The sequence below is a fragment of the Lepidochelys kempii genome, chromosome 7, assembly GCF_965140265.1.
Source record: "Lepidochelys kempii isolate rLepKem1 chromosome 7, rLepKem1.hap2, whole genome shotgun sequence".
Taxonomy (NCBI): domain Eukaryota; kingdom Metazoa; phylum Chordata; order Testudines; family Cheloniidae; genus Lepidochelys; species Lepidochelys kempii.
This window is the reverse complement of record NC_133262.1, coordinates 96,554,788-96,571,612: the sequence shown is the minus strand read 5'-3', so window position 1 is coordinate 96,571,612 and position 16,825 is coordinate 96,554,788. Positions and strand designations below refer to the sequence as shown.

Sequence of the window (16,825 nt, the reverse complement as noted above, 5' to 3'; positions counted from 1 at the left end):
ATCCTGAGTTCTTCAAACCCCCAATAGATTGGTTTCCACATGCTTAAGGCAGAAGGAGGAGCTTGCGAGTGAACTCATGATCTTCCCTTCTGTGGCTTTGGGCCAAAATCCACAGTACAAATGGCCGTCCCTTTTTGGAGCATTTGCCATTCGGTTTTTAATAACAGATGTTGCATTTCCAGATAGTTCTGTGCTCTTTAGCTCTGCTCTTAGAGAGCTGAATAGACACAAATGGAGGAAACATGCCATCTATATATATTTTTTTTAACAACCAAACGCCTCATTAGAACAAATCAGTTGCCAGTTTTCATCACTGCCAGACTCTGGGTTCGTGTATTTTTGGCATTTCCCAAGAAAACAAAGTAATTTACCACAAAGCACAAAAACAGGAAGCTATTTTTAGAAAATAAAATGTTTTAAATTATTACTTTGTACTGACAGTTTTTTTCAAATGTTCTGCCATATTGCTGCCACATTGTAAATTGGTTCTAAATAAGGCATGTCAAGTTCAAATTGCTTATTATTATCCTCCTTATAGATGGCCCAAAACTCTAGCTGGGATAACTGCTTATCACCCCTGTCTTCAGTATTCATTTACCTCCATTTCCCTCCACAATGGAGCAGAAGAGTCAAAGGCATGGCGTAAATGTAACCGGACGGGACGCTGGGCAGATGAAAACTATTCTGAATGTCCATATTCACAAGAAGTAACTCAAGTACTTCATGCCTTTAGTCAGGTAATATTACAAAGTCCTTATTCATAGAATATACTGTAGTTATTGTTAGGTTACACATATATATGTGAGGTGGTTGTTGGTACTTCACATGAAATAGAATATGCGTCTGTTTCTAAGACATACAACAATGGGTTCCTGTCAGGATCCAAATACCATGGAGCAATATGATCATGGTGCTTTAAAGCACTAACTAGGGCCACCTTGCTGTAGCTTTGATTTATTGCACAGCTTGCAAGCAAGCCTGAGTTTAGGCACAAGTTTGGGATTTCTACACTCTAGCAAGGCAAAATGAAGTACTTCATCTAAATGAGGCAGTCGTCATTCGAAGGGTTTGTGAAAACTGATGCCCTCAGAATAAGAAAAGGGCCTATACTGTCTTCACTTCCTTAGCTTTCTCTATCACAAAAAAGACTGTAAAATATTATATAGATAGGAAAATGTTTTGGGCCAGATTCACCACTATGGGTACATCTATGTTGTGATAAAAGACCCACAGCACAGCTGTGGCAGGCCTGGGTCCATGGACTTGGGCTCATGGGGCTCAGGCTGTGAGGCCATAAAATTGCAGTGTAGATGTTCTTGCTAGAGCCCTTGTGGGGTCTCAGAACCTGGGCTCCAGCCCAAGCCTGTATGTCTACACTGCGATTTTATAACCTCCAAACCCAAGTCAGTTGATCCAGGCCAGCCATAGGTATTTTACTGCTGTATAAATATACCCTATATTACTCCAATTTTACTTCAGTGTAACTATACTTAAACTGAGGTAAAACTGGAATAATGTAGTGCTATATTTGTGCCGTGGATGTGAGTGTATACAGCATATCAGCACCTTCATTGCCATGTGTGTTTCTCCCTGTGTCTGGAACTTACGTGAACATTGGTAATGGAGTGACATGCTGGTACTCACTGACAAGGACACTGAGACATCAGAGCACCACTTTTGTTTGTCTTTTCTCCTCCACACACACATTCTTGCCACAGTGGTCTTAGTTCCTCTTGCATGCTTATATCGCTGACTCCCCAGCTAGAATGTCTCTCCTCATTGCCATGATACTGGTTCTGTGGGCATTTCAGTTGGGTAAGAAGCAGAGCACAGATTAGAGGGTCTGTAAGAAAGAGGAAAGGAGAAAGTTTTAGACTAGTATGAAGAGTGTTCAACACCTACTGGAGGCAAGGTTGGGTAGAGCTGGGTGAATAACTGATTATTTTGGTTTGGTGGCAGTTCTAAAAAACTGGAAAAAGAGAATGGCTTGGGTTGAAGTAAATCTGATTTATTTTTTTTAATTTCAGTGATTCAAAAAAGTCTGTTGTGAATCGAACAAAATGTTTCATTAACCCAAAATGTTTTGTTTCTGAACATTTTTAAAGGACTAGAGTCACAAAATGGGGCAATGGGATGTGGTGTTCCCTCCCCCCACCACCAAGCTTTAGCGTGGCATGAAAGGCATTCATCTGGGCTGTAAGGGAGACAGGTTCAAATCTCCCTCCTCCCAGGTGAGTGCTGTAACCACCAGGCTATCGAGTCATTCGCACTCCCTTGATTAGTTATTAGCCCAGAGAGAGAAGTGGGAGATCCAAGTTGAAGTCCCTGCTCCAATAAATATTTAATTATTTACAACATGGAGCAGCTTCAACAGGAGAGATTGAGAAAGACCCACCAGAGAATACCCCATAGCCTGGTGGTTAGGGCACCAGAGTACGGATTCAAACTGGGGTCTCCTCCATCCCAACTGAGCGCCCTAGTCACTAGATTCCAGAGTAACAGCCTTGTTAGTCTGTATTCACAAAAAGAAAAGGAGTACTTGTGGCACCTTAGAGACTAACCAATTTATTTGAGTATAAGCTTTCGTGAGCTACAGCTCACTTCATCGGATGCATACTCTGGAAAGTGTAGAAGATCTTTTTATATACACACAAAGCATGAAAAAATATCTCCTCCCACCCCACTCTCCTGCTCGTAATAGCTTATCTAAAGTGATCACTCTCCTTACAATGTGTTTGATAATTTGTGCTGGAAATGACCCAACCTGGTTATCATACACATTGTAAGGAGAGTGATCACTTTAGATAAGCTATTACCAGCAGGAGAGTGGTGTGGTCATGCTTTGTGTGTATATAAAAAGATCTTCTACACTTTCCACAGTATGCATCCGATGAAGTGAGCTGTAGCTCACGAAAGCTTATGTTCAGATAAATTGGTTAGTCTCTAAGGTGCCACAAGTACTCCTTTTCTAGTCACTAGACTAAAGGTTGTAAGAGGGATACAGCTGCCATCACCTCCTCTACCTCCAGTCATTGTCTAGATAGCATCAAAGTCCAAAAAAATGGGTGAGATGTTGAAAGAGGTATAGGGAGAGAGCAGGAAAGTGTATAGAAGGGAGGACGGTGGTTGGAACTGCACAGCTCTGTACCTGCTTGCACATCTGCCCTCAGCTCCCATCTCAATCCCATGCCTCTGTTCTCAGCACACTCTTTTCACTCCAACACTCTTCTTCTTTGTCTCCTTCCATGCACTTCCTTTCATGCGCTGTCCCTGATGTATGACAACAGCCTCCCTTTCCTAGTGCACCAATCTACCCAACTTAGCCTGAAATTGTTTCTGTTTGCTAGATTTCCACCACACCTCCACTCCTAGGGCTTCTCTTTCACAAGCTTCTCTTTGAAATAAGTGCATTAATACGTCCAACCCGAAGTGTGTGGGCTGCACACAGCATAACAGTTCAGATCACATTGTCTTGGTTTGTTGAAACCCTCATCCCTCCTGTCTCTCCCACCAGCTTTGTCCGTTATCTGTGTTTGCTTAATTTGATGCTGCAAATTGCAGAGTCTGGTCAGAGGTGCTGAACCCCAGACTCCATTGGAAATTAAGGTTGCTGAACAATTAGCAGGATCAGGCCTTTAAATTATATGTTTTCTGGGGTAGGGAGTGTTTCTACTTTCATTTCTGTAAAGCTTGATGCAGACCTACAATGCTGCATAAATAATATTAATAATATAAACTCTGCTTTCAGTCTGAAAAAGTTACTAGGAGCATTATATACACAAGGCAGCTGTTTCCACCTCTTGTTCTCAGTGCAAAGCTTAAATATGTAAGCCTAAATATTTTTAACTTGTGCCTGTTAAAGCCACTGCCTGCAAAACTCCCCTTTTAATTCTAGCTCGTTAAAAACAACAAGTCTTGATGTAATGATACTTAACACAAACAGTGCCACCAAAAGGTACAGGGGGAAGAAGAGAATTGCTCTTTGATCTCTTGCCTCTTCTACACTTTGGACTTTGGAAGTCTTTGGACTTCTTAAGATGAATTATATCACAGATACAATGAATTAAAATATCAGAGTTAAACTAAAACATAAACAGATCATATTTTCATAACACAGCCAGAAAGTTCAATCTGGAAATATGATTTCCATTTATAATAATCTAGAACAGTTGATAGGTAAACCAAATGTAATTTTTTAAAAAAAATTCTACTTGTGAGAAAAGTCAAAGATTAATCTGAGGAAAAGCATCTCAGGAAAGAGAAATGAAAAGATTGGGTTGAAGGAATGCTACAGCAAAGCAATGCCTTCCTTTTGCCTGGTCATCTGTTTAGTCTGTGTGATTTCAGTGGTTCTGGATAATGAATCCAGACATTCTGTTTCCTTACTCTGACTTTATCCTCGAAAAATATCTTTATCTCACACATACCTGTGAGTTTTCCTTACAGGACTTTTTTTCTTATTGCTTTTTTTTTTTCCATTCATTAGTTTCCTGTCTCACCTCTTCCTCTCTTTGGAGGACTCTCAAGTCTCTAGAGAAATCGTGCTGCCTGTTGCCACAGCAGAAAGTTTATTAACAAATTGTTCAATAATCAGATGTTACTGTCAAATCCAAGCTAGAGAGCCAAGGTGCACAGAGTAATTATTAGCCTGTTTTTGTGTAGCCTGTTTGAACTGCAGTCAACTAACTGTGTAGTTAGGCAATATCAGAAATAGTATAGTGAACGTGTGTAGTGCATGTGATAGTTAAGGATGAAAATCCCTTTCCATTATAACTCCTTGCTTATAATTTTCCCAGACCTTCAGAGTTGGGTTTTGCTTTTCTACCTGAAAATTGTCAATAAAAATAATACCCCTCTGCTTTTAAAACTGATTTTTTTACTCCAGTAGCTACATTTCTGAAAATCTGGACATGTTCCTAACATAAAGACTCCAAGAGCCATGTATCCTGGTCACCTTCATGTTAGTGTAAATCCAAAGCAATACCATTGAAGTCAAAAGTTATTTCAGATTCACAGCTGTGTGTATGAGATAAAAACCACAGGTCCTAGGGAATCCTGATTCAGTGCAGTGTATTGATTCTTAGCTGCATGGTTCCATGTTAGTGGGAATCATCTGACTAAAGCCCTGATCCTGCAAAGACTTGTACACATGCTTCACTTTAGGTCAATGGCACTATTCACGTGTGTAAGTCTTTTGAAGGATTGAGGGAAGTGATTAGTCCCCTCTGTTCAGCACTGGTGAGGCCACATCTGGAGTATTGCATCCAGTTTTGGGCCTCCCCATTATAGAAAGGATGTGGAAAAATTGGAGAGTCCAGAGGAGGGCAACAAAAATGATCAGGGTGCTGGGGCACATGACTTACGAGGAGAGGCTGAGGGAACTGGGCTTGTTTAGTCTGCAGAAGAGTGGGGGTGGGGGTTGATAGTAGCCTTCAACTACCTGAAGGGGGGTTCCAAAGAGGATGGAGCTTGGCTGTTCTCAGTGGTGGCAGATGACAGAACAAGGAGCAATGGTCTCAAGTTGCAGTGGGGGAGGTCTAGGTTGTATATTAGGAAATACTATTTCACTTGAGGGTGGTGAAGCACTGGAATGGGTTACCTAGGGAAGTGGTGGAATTGCCATCCTTAGAAGGTTTTTAAGGCCCAGCTTGACAAAGCCCTGGCTGGGATGATTTAGTTGGTGTTGGTCCTGCTTTGAGCAGGGGGTTGGACTAGATGACCTCCTGAGGTCTCTTCCAACCCTAATCTTCCTTGATTGTATGATCAGATCCTAAATTGGTACACATTAAACAAGTTATGTAGCCTCAGAAATGTGAAAAGAGTGATAAAAGCCAAGCCAGATATTACACACAACAATTCTGATGTATTTCCAGATGCACATCAACGCCACCAATGCTCTTGAATTTTCCCGCCAACTTACAGCCTACACAAGAGATGCTTCCAACTTTGCAGATAAGATGGATATTATATATTTGGCTTACATAATGGAAAAGTTAATAGCCATCGTGGATGAAGTCAAAGATGTAAGACACTGTTTGAATACTGAATAATCTACCACTTAAAATTGAAATCACGTATTTGTACATTTACAGCATGCTCCTGTTTTAACATATGCAGGCACACATTGCAGTGTAGATTCTAAAACTGCTCCCTGATCTTGTGAATGCATATACTTTGTACAAATGATTCAGCAGTGGGTTGCTCAGTGTCTAGTAGGAGGATTGAGCCTTCTCGTCTGCCTGATAGAGCCATTGCTGTTTTGGAACAAAATATTTTAGGATGCACACACATTTCCTTTACTTTGTGCCTTTTTAAATTATACAGTGGATAAAGTATTGGGAGTAACTCCAGATGCTTTTCCTTCTGGATATTTCCATGACAGTATCTGAGTGTCACAAATGTTTATTTTGTTTCTTCTGTATTATCAACAGAATAACTGTGGAGGATATTTTCACTGCATTTTGAAGAATTACGAGTGTATGTATCACTTTATGTGAAGAGGACAAAATGCCTCTTTAAGTATAACTTTCTGAAGAAACTTCTAGCACAGGGGGTAACATTTTACAAGGAAATCTAATCAGTTATGCAAATCCCAAAGGAAAAAATAGCTTTTTATAGAGAACAGCAATGATACTCATAAAAGTTTTCATTGTTTAATTTTCAGAGTAGCTGCTTGCATAAAGATTTCATTTTCTGTAATTTTTGAATACATGATAGTTATAGTTAAAACATTTGTTTTTCTTTTGGTTTGGCATTGTTCATTTCATTCTGGCTTTGGGGTTTGTAATGGTTAACATTTTAGTGCCACTTTGAGAGTGCCTTCAACTTTAATTTCATCATCATATGCCAGAACTAAAGTGCATACTAAGTGCTTCCCAGAGTCATATTTCAAAGCTACAATTGCTTTTCAGCCTCCTGGCTCTGAATCCCAATATGATGATGTTGCTTTTTGACCCCCTCTCCCCTGCAAAAGTAAGAATTTTCTCTCTGACAAAAAACAGCCTTATTCACAGTTATAGCTCTCCTAAAAAATCCTTTGATTCCACTTTGGTTTTGGTACTAGCTCCTTATGTATTGTTCATTACATAAATTAGCATCAGCTCCAATTGGTTTTGCTTCTCCTGCCATGTAATGTTCAAACTCCTGATCCGCACTATCAAAACATCCACACAACTCCGCCCCTCATTGCATGTTACTTCTCCACCCGTTTCTTTCATAATCTCTCACAATCAATTAAGGTCTGCTATTTTCAGAGATAATCAACGATAATAGCCCACCTTAATTGATTGGTTTCATTACAGTTGGTATGGCAACACCCATTTTTTTATGTTCTCTGTGTATATATATATATCTTCCTTCTGTATTTTCCACCAATGAAGTGGGTTTTAGCCCACGAAAGCTTATGCCCAAATGAATGTATTAGTCTCTAAGGTGCCACAAGTACTCTTTGTTTTTTTAACGTAAGTGGGTTCACAGTTTTGCACTGTTTTAAACCAATTTTAGTTAAATTTGTGCAACTTCTATGTTGAGGTCATGCTTAGAGCAGAAAAAGACCAATTTGATCATTTAGTCTACATTGCACCCAGTGCATGTTTGTTCCTTACCGCACATTTTACTCTTGCATTGTCCCATCTACTGTCAAATGTGTCAAATGATAGGGCTTTCACTGCTTCTCCTGGGGCATAATTTAACAGTCTAGTACATCATGTTGTCAGGAAAATGTGCATACATTCACCCAATTTTTCATTTTCTTGATTTCATGCTATTACTCCTAGTTAGCACATTTTATTATGCTAAAGAATTGCTTCCTCTCCCTCATTTTCCCACCTCTTATTTATGTATAGGCTATTATCCTATCCCTCACCTAGCTGAGCTATACGTCTTAATCTTTTCTCATAAATCATTGCCTCCAGTCTCCTAATCATTTTTATTACTCTTCACTGCATCAGTAACACAATTTGTCAATAACCTGCTAGTAATTAGGTTACCAGAAATTAATATATTATTTCAGGTCGTCGCAAAAGAGCCATATAGAGAGGACACATTATATCTCTGTCCATTGTTGTGTGACTGCTGTATATAAAGTTTAAAATTGCATTGGCTTTTTCAGCAACCATCAGCACTGCAAACTCCTGTTTAATTTCTTAATGTCTGCCATCTCCGACATCTCAGTATTGTTGCTTTACAGGTTTCTTTTTTCTAGTGAATATCTGTGCTTTGAACTATATGTCCAGATATATTAGTTTACCTCTTTCCCTGTTGAAACATTTTTTAGTTATTTTTATGCCCCTGAATGTAATCACTCTTCCATGCATCATTTTTGTGTGAGTTGATCAGTAAACTCTTTGGGATGCCATATCTGTGGGTTCTGAAAACTGCTGTGTACATTTACAAGGCTATATGACTTTGTAATCTGATTAAAATTAAGTTTAATTTCCAAAAAAGTTAATATTTTCATTTCAGAATGAAAAGTCAAGAAAGAAGCCATTGCATCATTGATTCAATTCAAGATGAAATCCTTGGAGTATCATTACAATCACATTATCTAAAATGGTTTTCTCTTTAATTTTGCTATTTAGGGCAAGGGCTCATTTAAGGCACCTAGGACAGTGGGGCTCTTCACAGGCTTCCTGGAACTACTGCAATGCTCTTACTTAGAAGCCATCAACCAAAAATGTAAACTGACTGTGAGCCTGATTTTCAGAGGTACGGAGGACCTGCAACTCTCATTCATTTTAAACTGAGTTGTGTGTTCTCCACGCTTTTGAGAATTAGGCCCTCTCTCCCTACATAGAGAGCGAGAGTGAAACTGACTATACACAAAGTGCTTTCAAATGCACAAAGTAAAAAAGAAATACGTTTTTTTAAAACCCTCTCAGTTACAGTAAGTGTAGGTATTACTTGAAACAACACCAGGGAAAGTGATTTTCAGACAGAAATGTGTTTTTTAAGCTGACTGTGTTTTTAAGTCAAAGAAACATTTCAGGCTTTCTGATGAATCGTTGTACCCATCAAAATATAAAATGATTGTATCTTGGGTACCACAGTATTAATCTCAGAAACACTTTGGTTTGGGGGCACTGTTCACTCTGCTGTCTGATGAAATTTGTCAGACTCTCACAAACTGCCAACATTCTGATGGAGACTGTTGCCAGGCATGTATTCAGTCATATGGAGAATTTCCTTTCTTGTACAAAATGCTGTAAAATATCAAGGGATATTGCAAGTTGCACTGTAGCCGTTATGGCTGTATTCTTGTTTCCATCTTAGTCTCTTGTTTTCTGAAAAAAAAAGATTGTAATTCAGAAAACAAGAAGTTCGGGGGTGGAGTGGGAGGCAGTGTTTGGTTTTGGGTTTGATTCTGGTATTTTGGTTTGGTTTTATATAAATCGTGAAGGAAATCTTTTTACCTGGTTAATCCTGGTTAAAAATATACTTCATCTGAGTAGAATGCTTTCTTGGGCATATATAACTCAAACAGATTTAGTTTTAAAAAATTAATTTGGGAAAAGATAAATCCATACAATATCAATCCATATTTGTTGTTATAGGGAAGATCCAGTGGCTGAGATAGTAAGAGGAGAACTGAAATTCTTTAAAAATAAAGACCTGTAAATATCCCACATTAATAAGACAAACAGTAGAAGAGAACATATTAAATTAGCAGAGCAGAATAAAATACCAAAATAACCAGAGGAATGATCAATAATCATATTTGTAATAAACAAATAAAAAATTAGCAGTGTTACTTTATTTTAATTGATTTTAGTTAATAGGAAAAACATGACCAATAGCACCTGCTTTAACCCAAAATGGTGAAATACACAAATAAATAAATACATAAAAAAAATAAAAACTTGAGTACTGTGGGGATATTACACTTAAATAGTGAACCAGAGAGTATTTTCTTTGATGTCAGTTGGCACTTTTATCTCCTCTTCTCCTTGGTCTCTGTGTCTGTTGAAATGTAATGATCTAACAGAATGACTAGTCTCCTTAAAATGACTGCCATTAGGTGAGATAAGGTGCCTAATTTCAATTTCACTCTTGTGTTCTTTGTTGCAGTTTTAATGGTATAATAGTTTCCCTTGTAATTACTTTTTCTTTCAGCTTGTAGATGCTATAGTTGAAATTGCCAGCAACATAATGTTGGTAGATGACCATGTGTTGTGGATGGCCCAGAATGAAAACAAAGCCTGTACCAGGATTGTACAATGTGTGGCGCACATTACAAATCAGACGCTGAGCAGCCATACTCAGGTTATATCAAAGGTATGTAATAAAATTACAAACATTTTGGGGTGGGGGGTTGTTCGAAAGATCTGTCATTTTTCTATGAATTTTTGCATTAGCAATTTATATGCATTAAAGTACCTTTGGAAGACAGAAAAAGAGCACAAATGCAGCAGGTTTATCGAATATTACCGATAGGCTCAATAACTGACATTTATCTATTTATTATCATAGTGGATTGTTTTGTTTGTGGAGTGTTCTTCAAATATGGTATTGCTGTTCACTTCAGTTTACCCATCTCTGTTGGTATCTGTGTTCATTTTAGAAGGCTTAAATTGGGTCAATCAACATTTCCAAGGATAAGACAACATGCTCTGTTGTTGCCTGCAGCTTTTGATATGGCTGTCAGAGAGTATTCTAGGTATTAATAGCGTAAACCGGTGAGAAAGGCCTGGCTGAAAAGGTGCATCTTGTTGCTCTTGGTAAAGATAGCAGCTAGTTTTGTGTTTAAGCTTATTTCTATGGCTCTAGGATTTTTGCTGTCTCAAGCAAAAAAATTTTGTCCACCCCCGCTTTTTCTTCGTGCCCCCCAACCCCTTCCCCAAATTCCCGGCCCCGCCTCCTCCCCCGGGCATGCCGGATTCCCACCCCCCATTGCTTCCTGTGGCTCCACCCCCACACAACCACCCGCCCTAGCTCACCTCTGCTCCGCCTGCTCCCCTGAACATGCCGCCGCACCTCTTCTCCCCTCTCCCTCTCTGGCGAGGGAGAGGCAGCGTGTTCAGGGGAGCAGGCAGAGCATAGGTGAGCAAGGGTCGGGGGGGAGCGCAGGAAATAACGGGGGGAGGGGGAGGTAGAGGAACGGCTCCCCAACCCAGCTTGCCTCCGCTCCACCACCACCGCCTCCCCCGATCGCGCCGCCGCTCGGCTTCTCCCCCCTCCCTCCCAGGCTTGCCTCGCGAAACAGGTGTTTTGCGCACAGCAAGCCTGGGAGGGAGGGGGGAGAAGCGGAGCAGCGGCAGCGTGCTCAGGGGAGCAGGCGGAGATGGAGCGGAGGCGAGCTGGGCCGGCGGGGGCATATTTCTAGGGGCAGAATGGCCGGCACCAGAATGCCGCCCCTAGAAATGTGCTGCCCCAAGCACCTGCTTATTTTGCTGGTGCCTAGAGCCGGCCCTGTCTATGGGGAGCAAATTGTAGATTCATGGACCTGCTACCAAAAATGCCCAGCCTCCAGTTCACAAGAGTTCACTCCCAGGACACTGAATATGTTTTATCAATTTTTCAACATTTAAATAGTAGAAATGGACCAAAATCAGAAGCTTAAATCCAAACCCTTCACAATTTTAAATTAAATATTTAAAGAGTTATTGAGTTTGTATAAAAAAGAAAAAAACAATAACTTGCAAACCTTGCATATTTTGTTCAGTTATCTACAGAATTTGTTTGGGGGTATTGCTTGAAAGTGAATTCATCGTTAATTTTAGTTACTGAACAGTATGTATTTGCAAACACACATGTGCACGCTAGAGTGAGCAGATGTCCCGATTTTATCGGGACAGTCCCGATACTTGGGGCTTTTTCATAGAATATCAGGGTTGGAAGGGACCTCAGGAGGTCATCTAGTCCAACCTCCTGTTCAAAGCAGGACCAATCCCCAATTTTTGCCCCAGATCCCTAAATGGCCCCCTCAAGGATTGAACTCACAACCTTGGGTTTAGCAGGCCAATGCTCAAACCACTGAGCTATCACTCCCGCACCCGTATATTGATTTTCTTATATTGGCTCCTATTACTCCCCACCCCCTGTCCTATTTTTTCACACTTGCTGTCTGTTCACCTTAGTGCACGCACAGACACAAAAAGGCATTGATGGCCTGCCTATATCCTTAGATCCTTCAACAGTACAACTTAGGTGAGGTGGGAGGGTCCTAGAACTTGGGCTATAGCCTGAGCCCGAACATCTACACCACAATTAAACAGTTTTTTAGACCGAGCACTGCGAGCCTGAGTCAGCTAGCACAGGCCAGTTTTGGGTTTTTAACTGCAGTATACACATATCCTTAGAGAAGAAAGAGCTAGAAGAGCCAGTCTTTTTTCACTTGCAGATTATACTCTGTGAGAAAAAAAGCTGTTCATTTAAATGGTTATATATAGAAAAGAATCACTTTGATGCCCATTTTTATGTATGTATCTATTTAGAATACGTATAGACAGTAAGGTGCCTTCCTAGAGCTGACTTTTTATGTAACAGCTAAGGGGATGCTCTATTTGTATAAACTCCTGGTTTATTTTAAATGTCAAGTTCCATAGGTCATTTTTCTTGTCACTGCTTCGGGAGGATGTTGACATTCCTATCCAAAGTAATTCTTTCTGTTTATGCAAGCTGTAAATCTGTATCCTTAACCTATTAGCTGTGCTCTATCTTTTTTATTCTTACAGTTTTCTGTGGGAGATTTAGTGCACAGTCAAGTGCAGCTTGTAAATAAACAAATCTGTGGACTTTCTTGTGTAGTCTCATGCAATTCTGTTCCTTTTGGAGACCAGCCAGCAAACAATTAGCCAGTTAACTAGCTCATAGAAATTGCTTTAGTTTCTTTAAACAGAGTAAGACTGCACACAGCTTGAAGTGGTCACTGGTTTTAGATATAATTTCTGAAAAATTAAGTCTCCGACTAAATCTGTCAATTGTATGACATGAACCTGGCCATTTTCATTCTAAGTCTATTGAAAAATTCCTTAAACGGCAATGGTTTTTTGGGGAAGACAGACATGTTTTTCTCAGGTTTCAGAGTAACAGCCGTGTCAGTCTGTATTCGCAAAAAGAAAAGGAGTACTTGTGGCACCTTAGAGACTAACCAATTTATTTAACCATAAGCTTTCGTGAACTACAGCTCACTTCATCGGATGCATACATCTCATGCACTACGGGATGGGTTATCACAAAGGCAAACAAACCCCTGAGTTGAAAGATAGGGCAATAGATCAGTTGTATTTCCTTATGCCTCCCTAAGTTAGGGGTGGTGTATATATAAACTTTGTTCTTTACATAAGGAATGGCCTGTTACATCTTCTCAAATGTATAAACCCCAGATACTGTATCCCATATAATAATGCATTTAAGGTAGGAAATTATATATTGTCTTCACATTAATATTACCGTGCAGAGTGAAAAAGAAACTCTTCTGTATGTTATATTAAAAAGTAAGAATAAATTCCTATGAACACAAAATTCTTCTGATGGGACAGAGACAAGTGAAAAAGCTACTATTTTTTGCTCTTAGTGTGCTAACCTGACCCACTCAAATTAAACCAACTTCATTGTTAATGTATATGTAAATGTACTAAGTAGTCTGCAATATCTTTCCATGGCTGGCTGGCTATCTATCTATCTATTTATCTAATTTACGGTAACTGTTTAGCTTTCAAAAGCAAACTATCCTGCCTATCTATAACTAGGTAGTGACCCTGTTGGCAGCCTCTTTGCCATGAAATAACATCTTCTATGTTAATTCCTCAGCCCATTTTTGGAAATGCACAAAATAGTATTAAAACCTTCCATATATTTTTTCACCTCTTTCTCTAAATCAGGGGTTTCAAACTGGGGGTCAGGACCCCTCAGGGGGTCGCAAGGTTATTATATGTCAGCCTCCACCCCAAACCCCGCTTTGCCTCCAGCATTTATAATGGTGTTAAATAGATAAAAAAGTATTTTTAATGTATAAGGGGGTGTGCGGGGTTGCACTCAGAGGCTTGCTGTGTGAAAGGGGTCACCAGTACAAAAGTTTGAGAATCACTGCTCTAAATAATCCCACTGAAACTGTCAGAGAATTTCAGGTTAATTGTTAATGAGGCTTTCCCTTTGTAGGCTTATCTTTGTGCCCTTTGGCATTGTCCTGAGCTGCACACCCAAGGAGCTATTCTTGCCATCATCTTAAGTGTTGCCCCAACCTGCTGTTACATGCATGGATACCATATTATTTTATATATTTATAGCACTTGGAAACAAGAAGATTAGTTTGGTAGCTTTCCATACAATGCTTGCCATTCTGACTGTAACTTGCTATGATTGTGTGAATGGAGTAGAGGGTGGAAAGTTTTAGTTCTGCATCTATCCTTGCCCATGATATATCTAATTCTGTGGATTTACTTTGGATGCCTTACCATATCATATACAGTACCTCATCGACATATTCTTCTGTGCTTGGCATGAGAGAACTGCATGGCATTTGCAAGAATATATTTCAATATAATTTTATATATTTATAAATATAGTAGCGTTCATTATTGCAAATGACTTTACTTCTGTTTACATGTCCTCCATCATGAAAATATCTAAGTTAGCATTAATGAAATTGTCTCTATTATCCCCATTTTCCAGAGAGAGATCTGAGGCACGGGGACACTACATGACTTATCTAAGGTCACACAAGAAGTCTTTGGCAGAGCTGGGGATTGAACCCATATCTTTTGACTTTTCCACAAGCATAACATGTGCCAGTGAAACTTGTCTGCACAGCACAAAAATCTATATGTGTAGGGTGCATCAAGTTATCCAGGAAAACCTGGTTTCAATTTTAAAGCTTTCCTGCCTGGCTGTTCCAGCAATTAGACTGTTCAAAACAAAATCTCAGGATATTATTTTTAGTGGGGGAAAAAATTCTGCTTTGTGTGTTCTATAATGGCTCAACCATTTTTACTCAAACTTAAAAAATCTGGACAGGTGAATATTTTAGAAAATTAGCAGCAATTGAAAACAAGGGTTTAGAATGGAAATATTATAGAACCTTAACTGTAGCAGAAGCTGCAGTTCTTGCTATAATTAGCCATTAGTGCTACAGCCTAAATATAGTGTTGGAGGTGGCAGCACTTGTGGCCGACAGGAATTTACTGCACTTCATAGCTTCGTTTTGAGCACACACAGATAAACCAGCCACTGAAGGGTTATCATGAGACACCCCACTGGCTTATGACAGAATCCAGGCAATCTGAATTGACAAGGCAGGACCTAAGGGCAGCAAAGCCACCATATTTCCTCCCCACCTTACAATGAGGTTTTAATGTTTTGGCTCCAAGCCTACAACATCCTGAGTAGAGTGCTGATCAGAAAAATGCTGACAAAACTTTCTTTTTTGGAATTTGCCAGTTCATTGAGATCAAACCATTTTGTGAGACTGGTTGGATTTTCACAAACTTCCAATGGACCCCAGGTTTCAAAACCTGCCTGCCGGTCAGGTTTCCATCATAAACCTGCCTGGTTTCCTTCCAGCTTGCCTGACCAGCTCCTTGGCAGTCCACTGAGCTGGGAGTCTCAGAACATAGGAGCCAGTGTTTCCGGGCTCACAGTTCCACTTAAGCCCACCACACAGGCTGAGGGAAACCAGGAGCCTGAAAGCCCCCACCAAGTTGGCTACTTTGGAGCTGGGGCCTCTGGAGGACCCTCAAAGATCTGGCCACAGGGGCTGAAATTGACATAATTCTTGTCAGCTTCATTGCTGTCCTCACTAACAGCAGCAGTGTTGCTGACCAGACTCTTGTTAACAGTGTCTGGTCAGTTTTACTTTGCTGTTCAGTGGTGGGCAGTCATGAAACTGACAAGAATCATGTCAACTTCAGTCTGCAGCTGCTAGGGCTTCCAGGGTCCCCAGCTCCATTTCAGCTCACCAAGTAGGCAGTCAGGGATCCTGATGAATATATTTCCCTTCAGAAATACCACATTTCAGTGCTTCCAAAATGAAATAATGTGATATATCCATTCAGCAAAAAACTTCAAAATTTCAGCTTTTTATTCCAATCAGGACAGGAAATATTTTCAAAATTTCAAACATTTTCCTGGGACAGGAAAACAGTTTCCCACCCAGCTCTAAACTGAGTCTTATGTTTGCTTGGTTTTTTGTTTTGTTTTGTTTTTTTCCCTGCCAGGTAGAAAGTACTTTCCTTTAGTATGAAGTCATGTGAAAATCTTTTGCAAAATAAACCTTCAGCAGAACTGGCACCATACTCCAAATTTGCTGGGGTTTGATGTGACAATTTTACCCCATTCTAATCAATACTGAGTGGAGTTGAGTCTTATTGTGGAACACTATTGCCTAAGGGGTTGAGGAGTATCCTAGAATGCTTGGAGCCTCATACACTCTAGAGTCCCTTCCTTTTCTCAATCAAGGGGCAAAATTTCCCAGACAACCTCATCGCCACAAGTGAAAAAGATTGTATAAAGTGCCATGTGCACCTTTGTTACTCTACAAATAATCATCAAAACTGTGTTTCTGCTGCAGCAAATATACCCGATTAACAAAAATCCAGGGGTAGAAAACTTGCTATTCTTCGGAGCTGTGCTGCTGTTAAAACTTTCCCATCATCATTAATTACCACTTCACATAATGAAAGATGAAACACCGTCTCTCTAGGAGTAGTAAAGACGGTGCTCTTCCATTGACTGCACTCAGCAAATGTGAGCCCACTAATAAGCCCATCATAGAATTATAGAATATCAGGGTTGGAAGGGACCTCAGGTGCCCATCTAGTCCAAGCCCCTGCTCAAAACAGGACCAATCCCCAACTAAATCATCCCAGCCAGGGCTTTGTCAAGCCTGACC

General features: G+C 40.1%; 1 protein-coding gene across 1 annotated transcript in view; it reads left to right on the top strand.

Annotated features, from left to right (window-relative positions):
* The window catches only part of ADGRA1 (adhesion G protein-coupled receptor A1), a 475,442-nt gene that overhangs the window by 275,913 nt on the left and 182,704 nt on the right, over positions 1-16,825 (top strand). The window contains exons 9-11 of the mRNA XM_073353951.1: positions 539-737; positions 5,874-6,023; positions 10,111-10,272. Of these exons, the coding sequence (XP_073210052.1) occupies positions 539-737; positions 5,874-6,023; positions 10,111-10,272 (511 nt within the window). The remainder of the gene's footprint in view (positions 1-538; positions 738-5,873; positions 6,024-10,110; positions 10,273-16,825) is intronic.